At 53.2% G+C, this 16,289-nt stretch overlaps 1 protein-coding gene across 5 annotated transcripts in view; it reads left to right on the top strand.

The window, feature by feature from the left end:
• Window positions 1-10,073: 10,073 nt before the first annotated feature.
• LOC101681560 (basement membrane-specific heparan sulfate proteoglycan core protein) overlaps window positions 10,074-16,289 on the top strand; it is a 98,799-nt gene continuing 92,583 nt past the window's right edge. For all 5 annotated transcript variants that reach the window (XM_045063928.1, XM_045063927.1, XM_045063926.1 and 2 more), the window contains exon 1: window positions 10,074-10,261. In XM_045063928.1, coding sequence (XP_044919863.1) covers window positions 10,199-10,261 — 63 coding nt within the window. In that variant the 5' untranslated portion in view covers window positions 10,074-10,198. The remainder of the gene's footprint in view (window positions 10,262-16,289) is intronic.

The following is a 16,289-nucleotide window of genomic DNA, read 5'->3' as shown; positions in this document are numbered from 1 at the left end:
TCCTTCCATGGCTCTGCTGGGGGTCGGGGTGGGGAAACCTGTTTAGATCGGATGTTAGAAACTCAAGGAGGATTTACAGAGCCAGGAGGGTAGAAGTTAACGGGTGAACGGGGCTGGGTGAAGAGGAAATACTTGTTCTAAACCCAGCTCTCTGACGGGTTGTTGCTTTTTCAAGAGAAGCCAGGAATCTCATTTTTAGATGCTAACAACAAATTCAAAAATGTCATAGCGCTCTGTAGGCCGAAGAAAAATCCTGGCAGGTGGGATGTAAAACCCACGGGCCTTGGTTTGGAATCTCTGGTTTAGGTCTTGAGTGGGTCAGTGGGGAGTTTCCCCATGGGAAGAGAGAGACTAGCTCTCGCCCAGCTCTGTGGCCAAACAGAGAAAGTGGGAAGCCTGATTGTCCCTACCATGACGTCACCGTGGCCGTCCCAGGAGAGGAGGAAGGAAGGGGTTATGGAACCCTTTAGGACTGTCGGTTGGTGTTGATTTCAGCACTGCCCAATGTGAGTAGAAATGATGATGATGGATAATTACAGCAGAACTTCCTACAGCACTAACGATGCAACAATCACTGTTCTAAATGCTTTTCATATATTCCTCTAAGGATATGGTTTTAATGACCAAGGATTAGGGTGGATGTAAGGAAACACTTTAGGATGGCAAATGGGAGAGTCAGCCAGGGATGGTTGCCCCTAGAGAGACTGCCCTTCCTGGGAAATCTCCGAAAAATGGTTCTATTCAGGCCAGAGGGCTGGAAGGTGGCCCTTCCAGTGAGGAGGTCCCAGGTCCCAGGTTTCTCGCAGCACATGTCTGAGAAAATGTTCCCTGGGCTACCAAGGGCTCCAAACCTTCAGAGACTGGACTGATTTGGGTGCTGAGAAGTCAGGCCACAAGGCATCCAGTGCTCCACCATCCCCCTGGCTAAGGCACGGTGGAGACTGGAATTCTAGCCTGGTTCTACCACTAGCCTACTGTGGGACCTTGGGTATATCACTTTCTCTCCCCAGGCCTGTTTTTCCTTCTGTAAATGAGTAGCGTAGTTTTGAGGGGCTCCAAGAAGCCCAGACTCTGATATTTCTGAGTCTGTCCTCCTAGACCCAAGCCAGGCCTGGGCTGAGAATCGAGAGTGTCCCCCACCCTCTTGGCCCTCAAGAACTCCTGAGTCCTGAGCCAGCTTCCCATTTCAGGCCTCGGGGCAATTTCTGTGTGGCTCTGAACTTCAGGCCCAGGCCCTTCTTGTCAGAGCTTTCCTGTCTCCTTGGAAATATGAGGGCCAATGGCAGGTCAGAGCGTGGAATGGGGCTGACCTTGAAATAATGCAGAACCTGCAGTTTCCCAAGATTCCATGACTCTTGGACGGAGTGGCCTGCTCTCGCCCAGCTCTGTGGCCAAACAGAGAAAGTGGGAAGCCTGATTATCCCTACCATGACGTCACCATGGCCGTCCCAGGAGAGGAGGAAGGAAGGGGTTATGGAACCCTTGGTTTACTGAACTCTCCCCTTCCCCCACTTCAATTTCATCTCTGGAAAACAGGGGATATCTTCCCTGTGTCCAAAACTCAGCAGTGTAACATATTCCTTTCCTTGTTTCTTATAACCCTTTCCTCCTGAGGGAGAAGACCTTGGCCTTTGTCTGGTGGGTCCTCAGTTCTCCAAGAGACCCATTCCCCACGTGAACATTTGTAGGAATACAGCTTATTAGAATTCTTTTTGGCCCGACTCAAGAGAGGGTGTCCTGGTTCCCAAATCCTCTGTCTGGCCACTCAAAGCCATCTCCTTCCTGCTCTAGGTCCATATTTGCATAATATTTATCCCTGAATCTCCTGGAGATGCCCACCTAGAAAACAGTTTAATTCCCCCCTAATCGGAGTGTAAGATCCTTGTCTAGGACACTGCTCTTAAGGTCTCTGGTGTCTAGCCCAATTCTGGCTCACAACAGGAGCTCAGTTAGTGATTGTAGGGCCGTGTGCCCCAAGAGTTGCTCAGCAGTGGTAACTATTATTGCCTGGAGAATAGTTAGACTGTCTTCCATGCAATGACTGTTTAATAACTATTCATGATGGTGACCAACATTTATTAAGCTCTTAACTATACACCAGACATTGTTTTAAGTGCTTTCTATGTATCAACTCATTTAATCCCCACATGAATCCTTCGAGGAAGGTATTGTTGTCCTTATCACATGGATGAGAAAGCTGAGGCAGAGAGGTCAGGCATCAATGATCAGGACAGAAATGATTACAGTGCATCCAGCACAGCAGCTCTTCCAAAGTTGGATGGCAGAGTCATTCTAGACAATTACATACACAGTAGGTGCTCAATAATGACTATAACATCTTGCAAGTAGTGGGTGCTTTGCAGATGTGCACTGTGGATGCCCAGTGAATGGTAAATATCCTTGCCGAGCCCCATACATAGTCAGCGCTCAAATGAAGTTTGACCATCGGTGGGCAGGGAGAAGGCTGGATGTACATGCAAGCAACAGGATCTCTGTGTTTGGCCCCCCCAACTTGCTTTTTTTTCTCAGTATTTATTTACTTGGCTACTCACGGCTCCCAAGTCCCTTGCAGCAGTCACTTAGCCCAAGTCCAGAGAAATACAGCTCGTAGCTAGAGCAGACGCTCTGTTCCACGTGGCCACACAAAGGCCACAGGAAGGCCTCCATGTCCACTGTTCAAGCCATGCATCTGTGAGGTCCATGTAAATAGGAAGCGGCATGCTGGCAACAGAACAGTGCCATGGCCCTAGTGTGCTGTCCAGCTTGTATAGAGAAGAAGCGAGGTGTCCCTGGGGCTGGGGGCGGGGGGCCCGGGAAGTCCTTCACGCCTGCACGTGTACCTCCTCATTTCTCGAGCACCCACACTAGGTTCCAGGCATGCCGCCAAGGTCTGAAACACAGGCTCTTGGCCCTCTCTGCTCCTATGAGGCTAAGTTTTAGCACCCTGTTTTGCAGAGGGGGAAACTGAGGCTCAGAAAAAAGTGACATGCTCAAGCTCCTCCAGCGGGCACGGAGCAAAGCAGGGATTCCAACCCAGGGGCTCTGACCCTCAGGCAATGTCTTTTCTCTCCCGATCTTTTTTTCCTTAGTATTTATTGAATGGACTCCAAGAGAAAGAGAGGTAAACCTTGGTATCCAAAATATGCAGTAAATTAGACAAACCAAGGGTGGTGTTTAACTCCAGGGGTTTGGGCTGCCCCTCAACACCAGGGTTCTGAACAGAGTAGTGTTAACCTGGTATATGCTCTTTCTGGGAAATAAGAAACAAAGGGAGAAATTTCCTCAAAGGTCACCTGTGGTCTCCATCGCCCAATCCACCGGTCCCTGCCTGCATCGTTGGGCCACACTGGGGATAGGTGCGTGACATTAGAATTATTTTTGTATGTTTAAAAAAGATCTGGCGTAGCCCTTTTCAAACAGATAATTTGATACCACCATTCTACGATTCCAGAAAATACACGCGTATTGCCAAGGTGCACGTTGGAGCAACACACCGTCCTCCTCCCAACCCTCACTCCCCCACCCATGTTTCCCCATCTCTGAACCTTATGAACCTTACTCTCCACCCCCTAGCCCTCCCCACCCCCCACCCCATTCCCCAGGCCCACCTTACCCCTCACTGTCTTTTCTGTCTCCCCCTGACTAGTTCTGATGACTCTACCTAGGGAGCAGAAAACTAGGAGAGGGAGATTCCTTCTGCCCCTACAACTACACCCACATTGTCCCTTTTTAAGGTGAAATCTCAGTAGAAGCAAAGAGCCTCAGACGTGTGCCGTGCCTGAGTTGGTACCACCATTTTTGGCAAACTTAATAGCCTCCTGGGCCCCTCCCAACAGGGCAGGAATTTATCGTGAACAATTGAACAAAGCCGGGAACTCAGAGGGAGAAGGCACAGGACATTCCAAAAGGATTTCTCTCAAGCTCCCAAAGACAACATGTGGGAACACTGCAGAAACCCCATAGCAAAGAAAAGCATGAAAGCGATGGAAAATCTGCGCGGTAGGAAGGGCTGTTCGGGCTGGAGGAAGGAACAAGGGGCCACAGGTCAGTGCCACTCATGACCCTCCACCTTTCTGGCCTCAGATCCGTGGTCCTTAAAAACTGAGGGAACCACAGAAGAAAACACGCGGATGCATACATACCCGTTTGCAGCAAGGCTTTATTAGTCACAGTGACCTGGAAACAGGGCAAATACCCAACAACAGGATAGGGTTGATGAACTATGGGGTGTTGAGGAGACACAATACCAAATAGTTATTAGAACTCTGATGGGCAAAGTCAAGAGGAGTGCCAAAGGAGCCAACCCACCAATTGCTCACAGTTTCCATCCACAATCAAGACCGTGTAGCCCATACGTGTGTCTGTCCACGGTTTCCAGTATGGAGCCTGTATGGCAAGAAAAGATTAGTCAGCTGAGTGAAACGGGGTGCTTACCCAGACAGCTAATTTATGAGCAAGTTTCTTATCTCATCTTGGACTGCTAATAAAGTTTGTGACGCACGGAGCCACAGAGCCATTTGTAAGTAGCCCTGGTCTTTCCTGACATGTAGAACCATGTTTCTGAAAAGAATGTCAGGCAGGAGAAACAAGACACAAACTGGTACCCATAACGGTGATCCCTTGAGGTAAAATGCATGTGTGGACAGTAATGAAGGAAGGGAAATGAGGCTTGAGGGAGCACCGGCTCCGGGTCCTGCACAGAAGTCTTCTTTCTATAGCTAAAGCAGGAGTGCGTGGGCAGGAATGTGGGGGGTGGGGTGGGGTGTGTGGAAGCTGTAAGAATTCCAGCCAAGCTGGAGGAGGGGGAGCTTGAGTGACAAATTCAAATTATAGAGACCATTTATGGTCAGCTCAGGAGCGAGCTCGGAGGCCGTATTTGCAAAGCATGTTATGAGAAATACCCGTCTTGTGAGATGTTAAATTATTTTTTTCATAAAAACAAATGGGCTCCTTTCTCAAGTATCTTGAGGAATGCTGGATTAAATAGAGTTGGCCAGGCGACTTGACTGGAGGCCTGCTCAGGAACTTTCCTGTGTCGGTGGCCCTTGAGATGGCCAAAGTGTAAGGAAGAGCACAGGGTTCCCAAACTCCTTGAGCAAGGGAAACGCTTATCTAAAGGAGCATCTCAGAGGGCAGGTGGTCCCTGAGCACAGGTTGGGGAACCCTGCCCCGGGGCTTTGGCCCCAGGGTGGGAGCTCAGCAAGAAAGTGATTAATAACCACAATGGGTTTGGGGGGAGATATCTAGAGAGGGCAGAGGGGCCAACTCCAAGGCCATTTTCAAAAAAGTCACACCTCTGCTTAGCGGGAAGCAGAATTGGATGCGGTAGAGAATGTGGGTTCTAGAGTCAGACAGACGTGGATCTGAATCCTGGCCCTACCTCCTACTGACTGACTGTGTGTGATCTAGGCCAGCCACTTCATGCTCTGGGGGCCCCAGTTTCCTTGTCTAGAAAAGGGCCCTAACAAAATACTCTCACTTGCCAACGCCCCACAAGGAATGCGGGGGTCATCAAAGGAAATTCAGTGTCGATCCAACAGCGAGGGGAATTTATCTGCCCCAAGTACAAGCCAAAAGGGGGACATTTACATTTTTTTTTTTAAGATTTTATTCATTTATTTGACAGAGAGAGAGATCACAAGCAGGCAGAGAGGCAGGCAGAGAGAGGGGAGGAAGCAGGCTCCCCGCTGAGTAGAAATCCCAATGTGGGGCTCCATCCCAGGACCCTGAGATCATGACCTGAGCCGAAGGCAGAGACTTAACCCACTGAGCCACCCAGGCGCCCCATTTACATCTTTAAGCCATGCTTGAACCAACTTGGTCTTCCATTCAAGTGAAATTATTCCAATGCCAGCTCTCTGCCAGGCACTATGCCCTTCACAGGGGATGTAGCTGGGAACAAAACAGAAGCCAGACCATCACACTCCCTGCCTTTATTAAGCCTCATAATATATTTTTTAAAGAATTTGTTTATTTGAGAGAGAAAGACTGCACAAGAGTGAGGGGAGGGGCTGAGGGAGAGGGAGGCACAGACTCCCAGCTCAGTGGGAAGCCCGATGCAGGACTTGATCCCAGGACCCTGGGATCATGACCTGAGGGGAAGGCAGACACTTCACCGATTGAGCGACCTGGGCACCCCAGGCCTCACAATATTAAACAATCTTCTAATTTATTGCAATTGTAAAAATGTTGAAAGAGAAGCTTAGGGGAGGTAGGTTATGGGAAAGTACAACAGGGAACATGACCCAGCCTGGGAGGGCAGAGAAGTCTCCTGTGGTGGCATAATCTTGGAACTAAATGCTAGAAGATAGTAGGATGAAGGGAGGTGGTTGGATGTTGGGTGGGAAAAACACTCAAGGAGAAGGAAAAATACGTGGAGAGACCAGGTTGGGGGAGAGATGTGGCTGGAGAAAAGCAGGGGACTATATCTTGCCAGGCCTGGAAGGTTCTCTCCTTCTCCACAAGAACTTTTGCTGCCTGCTTAGACCTGTGTCCTCTTCTTCACATCACCTCCAAGTTTCCTCTCCTCCATCTCCACTCCCTTTCAGTACCAATTTTCCCATTCCACATTCTCACCCAGGGATATATCCTGACCCTGCCTGCATCTGTTTGCACACATAGGCACTGGAACCTTTGTACAAAATAGGTGTTTATTTCATAATTGAATGAATGTAAGTCCACAGTGAGCCCATACGGTGCCACCCTTCACTCAAATGAACAAAAGGTCCCCCCCCCTCGGGGCAGATAGAGTCCCAAAGCCAAGGCCCACTTGGCTGCATACCTTTGTTCAGTGAACAACCTGCCCAACCATTCACTGCAGCTCTGAAGGAATGAAGAAAGGAAAAGAAGGAAGGAAGGAAGGAGAAGCCCTAAAGCAGAGAGAAGATTTGGAGTGGACGTGGAAGCCAGGAAAAGCTGAGTCCTGGCAATGTTGGAGTGGCAAACAAGATGACCCACAAACTCTGGCTACCGGTTCCAGAAGGCACCCAACTCCTGTTTCATAGAAGCCAGACTGTTTGGCTGCTCTAACCTACCCAAACTCTTGTTGTCTCTCCTTATCTAAGGCACCTTGGGCAAGACTTGAATTGTTTCTCTCCAAGAGGATGACGAGCACCCTGAGCTATGAGTACGCACAGCACGATTTACAGGCGCCTCCGAGACTCAGCAAAGCCTCCTTGCCCCTGCTTCTCTTCGAAGCCATATGAGGAGATAGCCAGGCCCCAGACAAAGCAACTTGAGAACATTTACTAAAGATATCGAGGATGGCAAAAGAAAACAGAGCTGGCCAAATCCTTTAGTGGGGAGGAAAGGATGCAGAATAAATAGGCCGGTGACCAGTCCTCAGGGTGGGTGGGGTTCCTCTGGAAGGCTTTCTAGACAGGCCATATTTTCCTGCCCTCTGTGTCAGCCCAGCTCTTTCCAGTCTCCAGTCTTCAGCTTTACCATCTCTCTCTCCCCGACCTCTTTTAGCAAGTGAGACTTATAGCTCGGGTTTAGCCTTGACCAGACATCTACAAAGGGCTGCTTGTTCCCCTTTTCCCTTTGCTCATGAGCAAATCGTGCAAGAAGCCAAAGCTCTGGGACTTAAAGGGCCCGAGGTGGGGAAAAGACACCGAGGCAACTCACAAAATGTGATTTGTCACGGATGCTGACCCTCCGCAGACAGGCAAGGCCTCGGAAAAACCCTGCCACCGAGGCTGGCTACCTGCCAGCGCTGAAGTCAGTGAAGTTTTGCAGGCTTTTTCCCCAGGATGGGAGTTCCCCCAGCTCCGAGCGCCAGACTAGAGATCTGTGGGGCAAAGGCCGCCTCTAGCCTACAGGTTAGAAACTACACATTCGTGCAGGAGTCGCTCCTCCCTCAGACCAGAGCCCCCGGAAGGCAGAGTGTGTCCCCCTCTTCAGTTTAGGTACTCACCCAGAGACAACAGTAAGAGAAATGGTACCTTTCATTGTGTGCTTCCTATGTACCTGAAACTGGTTTGTTTGTTTTTTTAAATAAACATATTAATTCATTTTAGCCCTCAGCAACACTGTGAGAGAGGTCTTAGTATGATTCTTCTTTTCCTATTTTCTAGATGATGAGACTGAGGCATCAGAAGGTTGACTCATTTGCTCAAGGCTGCACAGCGAGGCGGTGGAGGCAGGATTCTCCATCAGACTGAGAACAACGTGGGGACAGGGGGACAGGGACTATATCCTGCCCCTCGCCTTTAACAGATCAGGGGTTTATTTAGGAAAAGAAGGAAGGCTTCTTCCTTCCAAGATCAGACCTCCCTCTTCTGCTCCACCTATATCTCCCTGTTGGGAGCCGTAACAGTAATAACAGCCCTTACTCAGTGGTGTGCCTGGCATCTGGGTTGGGGCTAGGGAAGGACGCTCTGAGCTGGTCCCCCAGAAATACGGCCCACAGGGTGAAGAACCCAATCTTTTGAGGATAAAGCATCTATCTGGGGGTGGGGAGAGTCAGGATGCCAGCATTCTCTCCATCCCCCCAGTGTCTGTATGGGAGGCCACAGAGTGCCCGGGAGCTTGCAGGCCATTATCACAGGGAACACACCTTCCGGAGCCCGGCCTGGTGCCATCCAGTTAGCTGGGCATTTCCTTCTGTCCACAGCTCACCTCACTTCTGACCTCAAACCCAGCCCTGAGTCTCTGGAACCTAACAAATCTCACAGGAAACAATGGAGATTTCAGTTTTTATTCTCCCTCGTCATTACTCAAAAGACTTTCCTCTAAGCTACATGCACACACGCACACACACGCTGGTTTCTCTCCACCCATCAGCCTGGGTTGCTCTGGAAATTTTCAGGCGGAAGGGAGACCTAAGCGCAGGCAGAGAGGCCCAGTGGCAAGGCCAAGGGTGCTGTCTGTGGGTGTGTGTGTGTCAGATCATACAGGAGGGGGATTTACCACCCAAGAATCTGCGTCTGGGCCTGTGTGTGCGCGAGCCATGTGTCTCTGCACCCCTCTCCCCAGGCTCTGATTTATGTCAATCCAAGTTGGTCTGTGAGTGGTTTATGGGGAAAATGGTGTGTGTGAGGGGCAATTCAGTTCACTCTCGAGTGCCCACTATAAGGCGCTGTGGTTAGTGCAGGAGAAAATGTGAAAAAGGCCAACCTGTGCGTGAGCAAATGATGTTCGCTTGTGTGTGAGCCGGGAGTGCCTGTGCAGAATTTGTGTGTGAAAACATGTCCTGACGCTTTGAGGTCTAGGGTTCGCGTTTGTGAGTCTGTGTAAAAATGTGAATTGGAACGTGAGCAGCAGCGTGTGTAAAAGTCGTGCCCGCTGTGTCACCTGCAGGGTGACACTTTTTGAGATTGATCAAATGTGGGCGCCTGGATGGCTCAGTGGGTTAAGCCGCTGCCTTCGACTCAGGTCATGATCTCAGGGTCCTGCAATCAAATCCCGCATGGGGCTCTCTGCTCAGCAGGGAGCCTGCTTCCCCCTCTCTCTCTCTGCCTGCCTCTCCGTCTACTTGTTATCTCTCTCTGTCAAATAAATAAATAAAATCTTAAAAAAAAAATTGATCAAGTGTGCGTCTGAGTGGGTGAAGTCTGTCGCTGTGCGCCGGTTGGGAGTGAGGACGCAAGTGTGAAGGGTCGTAGGGGGAACAGTGTGGCATATGCGTGTGTGTGTGTGTGCGCGCGCGCGCCGTGCGTCCCCAGGTGCGCAGTGTTCAGGCTGCGCGTGTGAAAGCGTGGGGAGCTCTCACGGCCCGAGTGAAGAGTCACGTTGCACGGTGTGAAAGAGGGTGAGAGCGAGTTTGGGGGTCCGTGCAGGGGTCGCGAGCTCGGGGAGGGGCTGTGGGGGCCCGCGCGCAGGGCCCCGGCCCCGTCCCATCCCACACTCCAGGCCGGGTTTGGCGGGAAGCCGGGCTGGGCCGCGGCCCGCGCCGAGGGGGCTGGGGGGGCCCAGACAAAGGCCCAGTTGGCTGCGCGGCCGGCTCGGGCTCCGGCTAGCGGCGCCCGCGGTCCGGGGGCGGGGCCTGGCGCCGCGGGGCGGGGAGGGGCGGACCGGGGGCGGGGCCCGGTTCCCGAGGGCGGGGCGGACGGCTGCGAGGGCGGGGCGGGGCGGGGCGGGCCGCGGGAGAGGTTGGGGCGGCGGGAGCGGGCCGCGCCGTCCCGAGGATTCCGCAGGCTGGCGAGCGGGCGGCTGCGGGCTGACGCCGAGTGAGAGAGGGAGCAGAGCCGGCCGGGCCATGGGACAGCGGGCGGCGGGCGCGCTGCTGCTGGCGCTGCTGCTGCACGGGCGGCTGCTCGCGGTGAGTGTGGGGGGCCGGGGGCGGGGAGTGGGTGGTGGAGGGCGGGAGCGCCCCGGGCCTCGCTCGCTGCGCCAGCCAACTTGGTTGGGACTCTGGCCCGGGAAGGGGGCGCCTGCCAGGGACCCCGGGCGAGCACAGGCCGGCGCCACCCTCCACCGTGGGGTGGTTCCGAAAGGCGCCCGGGGAAACCTGCGTGGGGCCGGGGGCGGGGCCGCGTGAGAGCCCGTGGGTCGACCGGCCACGTTGCTGAGTCTCCAATCGCGCTAGGCATGGCCCGGCCTGCCATTCCTGGGGACCAAGTGGAGAAACTTCGAGCAGGGCGGGAACTTGGCGGGGCAAGGGCACCCTTTTCTGTGCCAGCTTGGAAAGGGGGCACTCAGTGGTGATGGGGAGACTATCAATCCTCACCGGAACTTTACCAGCTCGTCTGGCCCCTTTGGGAGCTAGTGACCGGGAAGGCACAAGTAAAACCCATTTCGGACACAACTGAGGTTTGTGTGGAACACCCACGGGCTCTGGAGCCCTACAGCTCAGGACTTGAATCTATCCCTGCTCCTCACCGAGTGGCTATGTGACCTCGGGCAAGCCCAAAGGGAACTCAAAATGCACGTCTCAAAGTGTATACAGCTGAAAGCTGGTTGGCAGGACGGCATGGAAGGCGGTGGAAGTGCCTGGTACTGGACCTAGGTCTGTTTCCTAGCTTTTCTCTTCTGCGGTCTCAGGTGCAGGGGTGGGCCTGCCACTACAGCCCACTTCCCTGCTCTGAGCTTGGATGGGCCCGTGCAGAGAAAAGGAATGCTTGGCCAGGAGAGGCTCTGAGGACCTGAGTGAACTCGAGAAGGGCGGGGCAGGGTCCGTGGGCCGGCAGCTGGTGGCAGAAGTGGGTGGGGGCACATCTGAGGAGCTGGGCCTCCCCTGGTGAACCACAGGGCCTCCCCCACCCTCTTTGAGGTGGTCCTAGGCGGTCCCTGTCCCTGCCCCCTGCCCCCCACCCCCTTCTCAGAGCCAAGAAAGGGACTTTTCTCTAAGCCAGTGTTTACCCAGTGACTGAATCCCTGTCCTCGCCTGGCTAGTTCTGTCTCACCTCTGCCCTCCTGAGTCACTCCTGAACCCCCACCCCAGACCTGACCCCTCAGCTCTCTAGCCCCGCTCACCTAGAACCTCTCCTCCTCCCACTCCCCATCTGCACTGGTTCCTTAATCTCCTCTCTCAGCCTCTCACCCCAGCACATCCCGTTGTCCTGTTGCATCCCATCTTGATCCAAACTTGATCTTTATTTTTCCAAAAAGTAGGCACCAACATAGCACATGGGATGTCTTCCTTTTCTGGAACTCCCCCAGCTCTGCTCCCCTGCTGAGGGGCTCCAGGATGCTGGGTCCTACCATGGCTAGAGTGAGGAGGTGGGTGGAGTTATTTGCTGTGCGCAGGAGAAATTTCCACAGCAATTCCAGATTGCAGCCAGTCATCTCATTCACTCATTCATTCAACATATCTTCATTGAACAGCATTCCATGACAGTCAGTGGGAGTTTGGGGGTTCATTCATTCAGCAGACAGTGCTAAGCACCTACTGTGTACCATGCATCTGGCACTGCACTAGGGGCTGGGGCTTATGGGTGAGCAAGAACAGGCCCTGTCTTTGCTTTCCCAGAACTGAGATGGGTAAACAGGCAGTTCCAATCCTGTGGGATTATAGTCTCCTCAACAACCACACCGAGGTCTTCACTGTCCCACCCCTGACTAATGATGGAGAGCTGGAAAGAGCTTGGACCCAAGAAGTCTGGATCCCAGCTCTGTAATTTTCTAGCCTGTGATCTGAGGCCATTTCTTTTTCGTGGCCTCAGTTTTCACATCTGTAAAATGGGGTAAGAAGTTTATTACACATTTTCAATGACATCAGATTCCCAGCCCAGTGTCCTAGCAAGCCTTGGGCTCCTCCTCACCCACTGTCCTTTATCTTTTCTGCCCTTTGGTTCACATCTACACAAGAGGAAGGTAAGGTGGTCCTTAGGGAGCTCAAGACATCACTGGGGGCAGGAGACAGAGGAAGCAGTGGTCTGTGATTAAGTGTGGGAGTAATTTCAGTTCAGAGGAGGTGGAGAGGCTTGCTGGGGGTGGGGGCCAGGCCTGGGTGACTCAGTGCCTGCCTTGGCCTGCTGATCCCTTTTCTTCCTGCTGGGGCCTTAGCCCTTCCTTTCTTGGGGCCAGCCCTGCCAGGAGACAGGAATCCTGAGAGGGCTGCCATGATTACGGTGTTTTCAGGGCTGAGGAGGGAAGTCACTGAGATACCTGTTTCCTGCCTCGCCTGGGTTTCCGCACTAGGGAGCCTGTGGGTGGATGGGGGTAATGGAGGAGCTGGAGGAGCCTCCCCTTCCCTCAGGGGCAGCACTATCTCAGCCCTCCCCTGGACATAACTGGCTGCCCTGCCCAACCCCCTGCCTCCCAGCCCCCAGCCTCCAGCCCCTCTTGCTCTAGACCTGGTTGGGGTGGGGTATGCTTGTAAGTGTGCCTTGGGACTTCTGGAGGGAGGGCCTTAGGCCATGGAGGGAGGTGGAGGTTGGAAGGGGCAGAGATGGACCCCCCCCATACACTAGGCCCAGCTCCCTATGTCTGGGGAGTAGTGGCCCCCACCTGGCTTGGCCCGGGCCTGTTCTCAGGCTCAGCGCAGGCATGTTGGGATCTGTGGATCTGAGGCGCAGCTGGGGAAAGAGGGTTAGAAGGAAGGTGGCAGAAGATGACTGGGTTCAGAGCTTGGAGTGCTAGGGAGGGAGGTCTTGGGGTGCCAGGCCAGATGATGATAAAATAATATGGACAGTTCACATTTATTGAGTGCCTACTGTTTGTAGACACAAAGTTTCTCAGCAGATTCTCGCATGCCATTCCCCTGCTCGGATCCTCCCTGCATTCCCCCTGCTGCTCAAGATCAGACTCAAGCCCCTGACCTAATATAGCCCACAAGGCCCTTTGGGATCCGGCCTCCCCCGCTCCCTCTCAAAATCTCTCCTCTTGCCAACTTTCCCTTTGCTTACTCACTCTAGCTATACTGGTCTTTGTTTCTCAAATATGCCAAACACACTCCCACCCCAGGGCCTTTGCATCTGCTGTTCCTTCTACCTAGAACGTTTGTTGTCCCTCAGATAGCTACATGACCCTCTGCCTCCCTTCTCTTAAGTCCCTGACTGCTCTGCCCACATTCTCTGTCCCCTTACACTGCTTTATTTTTTTTTCTTGTTGCTATCTGCAAGTATTTGTTTACTTATTTATCTCTTCCCCTCACCCCCCACCAATTTAAGATCCATGAGAGCAGGACCTTGTGTGTTCTTGTTCACTGCTGCTGTACCTTTAGCATCTGGCAGGTAGTAAGTGCTTGGTTAACATATCTGTTGAATGCATTAACGCATAGCTCCTGATATGGTCCCCATTCTCTAAGCAGAGGACATCGAGGAACAGAGAGGTTACATAACTTGCCCAGTAGCTCACAGACACACATCCTTGGTGATACTGTGAGCCCGGCTTTGAAGGCAGACAAAGCTCTTCTTGCTACTCTGCCTCGTATCCCACTTGCTTATAGCTAGCACTAGATGTTGATAAAACTGTTGTCGCTCATGTTTTTTTTTTTTTTTTAAAGATTTTATTTATTTATTTGACAGACAGAGATCACAAGTAGGCAGAGAGGCATTCAGAGAGAGGAGGAAGCAGGCTCCCCGCCGAGCAGAGAGCCCAATGCGGGGCTCGATCCCAGGACCCTGGGATCATGACCTGAGCCGAAAGCAGAGGCTTTAACCCACTGAGCCACCCAGGCGCCCCATGCTCATGTTGATAAAAGTAAGAACTCAGGTCTGAGGTCGTAGAGAATCTGCTCTCAGACAAGGAATATCTGGGCCTGGCTTCAGGAACAAAGGTGTTCGGGATGGGTATGCCTTGTCCATCCAACCTCCTAGGGATGCCTGTCCTGGAGGGAGCCTAGAAAGACCTAACTCCAGGGTGGCTATTTGCGGGATCACCTGTTTATTTGTAGTTTTGTTAGTTAATTTCCTCATCGAATATTCCCCAAGGTCCTATAGACAGTTGAATTAATCCTAGGACTTTCAGGCCCAAGGGGGTCAGGCCGGGCCCCACCCTGTGTAGGGTGTGAGGGGGAAGAAAGTTCAGCCGGGGTGCATGGAGCCCTCACTGGTTTCCCCTGGTTGTTCCCTGGGGACTCAAGGTTTAGGGTGAGTCTGCAGAGGCTCCAAGGCTACTCGGCCTTGTGGGGAGACTCTCAGGACGGGGAGTGGGAAGGGCCAGGCAAGATGTGGAGAGATACAGAGCCACGATTCAGAGGCCACTGGGAGGCCAGACATGTAGGTTCTGGACCCTTCACCACTTGGGATGTGTGGGAAGGGCTCTCAGCTCTGGCCCCTGGCCCCCCTCCCTAGTCCATCCCAGCTGGAGAGGTCAGGCTGGAGAACGAATGGGTGAACTTGACTCCATCCCCTAGTAGCTTCCCAAGGATAGGGTGAGCACAGTGCCCTCTCCTCCCAGGGCCCATCCTGGCCTTGCCCCCAACTCCCTTCTTCCAGGAAAAGGGAGGTTGGGCTGAAGATCCTAGCCCTGCTGGAATGTTCCCCGAGCCCAAGCCTTGGCCTCTTTAGCCTTGCTGCCCCCTCCTACTCCCAGGGCCCAGCAGGGGCCTGCTGGCCTGCCCCAGCGCCCAGAGCTGGCTGACTGAAACCTTGAAGAATGTGTGGAACTCACTTCGCGGGGAGCCGCCAGCCTCACTGCTGGCGTTGGGTTGGGTCCGTGTCAATAGTGGCCTTGAGAGGGGAGTGGCTTGTGGCTGCTGGGGGTGGCTGGGCTAGGGGCATCATCACGAAAGCCCGAAAGCCCTGAGAACAAGGCGGCTCTTTGAGGCCTGGGAATGTGGGGCCTTCAAGTGTCAGCCGCCCCCAGAACCCACCCTCCCCTGTTTTCCCCATGCCTGCGTGTGCCACAGTTGCAGCGACCTTAGAGCATCCCAGTGGCATCCTTGAGGTGTCCTTAGGAGAGCTCCTGGCTACCTACCAGACAGAGCCCTTTCCCTGAGGCACAGAGGAGGGCACCCTGTTTCTCTATTGCTCTGGTTTGTAGGGGGGGCATCTGGGGCACAGAGGCCTGTGATGTGCCGTGAATGAATGAATGGACCGATGGTGGATGTGATTAAATAGTCCATAAGCTAAAGTCCCCTACGGCTGCACCTTAGACATGAAATTCATTCAACAAGTATTTATTGAGTATCTACTAAGTGTCTGACCTTGTTCTAGGTGCTGAGGTCACAGCAGGGAACAAAAGGTCAAATTTCCTTCCCTCACGTTACTTGCAGTATAGCCCGTGCCGGAAGACAGTAATGTCAGATGGCGATAGTGCTTACAAGGAAAGATAAAGCAGGAAAGAGGGTGGAGAGAGCGATGAGGTGTTGATCCCCATCAGGGATGAGGGTCAGGAAAAGCCTCTGAGAAGATAATCCTTGGACAGAAGCATCTGAAAGAAGTGAGGGTGTGAAACCTACAGATGCCTGGGGACGGGGCACTCTAGGCAGAGGGAACAGCTAGTGCAAAGGCCCTGGGGGCCTCCGGCGTGTGTTTGGAGCAGGGTGAGTGAGGGGGAGCATGGTCCACGTGCTCAGCCTTGGCCATGGGAAGGCCTTTGGATTGGCTTCTGAGTGAGATGAGAGGCCACTTCTCTTGCTTTGCAGAGAAGAGGATGTGGAGGGTCAAGGCCAAAAGCAAGCAAGCCGCGATCCCAGCCAAAGACAAGGGGAACTCACACCAGGGCGATGGAAATGGGAAGAAGCAGTTGATCCCTGAAGATATTTTGAAGTTAGGGCTGACAAAATTGGCTGATGGCTTGATTGGGTATGGGGTAGGACAGAAAGAGAGGAGTCAGGGAGGTCTCCCCAGTCTGTGGGGTGAGCATCTGGAAGTATGGAGCAGACACTAATTAAGACGGGAAAACTCGGGGCGCCTGGGTGGCTCAGTGGGTTAAAGCCTCTGCCTTCGGTTCAGGTCATG

This window comes from Mustela putorius, unplaced genomic scaffold (assembly GCF_011764305.1).
Source record: "Mustela putorius furo isolate JIRA1106 unplaced genomic scaffold, ASM1176430v1.1 tig00003853_pilon_pilon_pilon, whole genome shotgun sequence".
NCBI lineage: Eukaryota > Metazoa > Chordata > Mammalia > Carnivora > Mustelidae > Mustela > Mustela putorius.
Note: the sequence above shows the minus strand (reverse complement) of the source record. Positions and strands in the feature narration are given on the sequence as shown.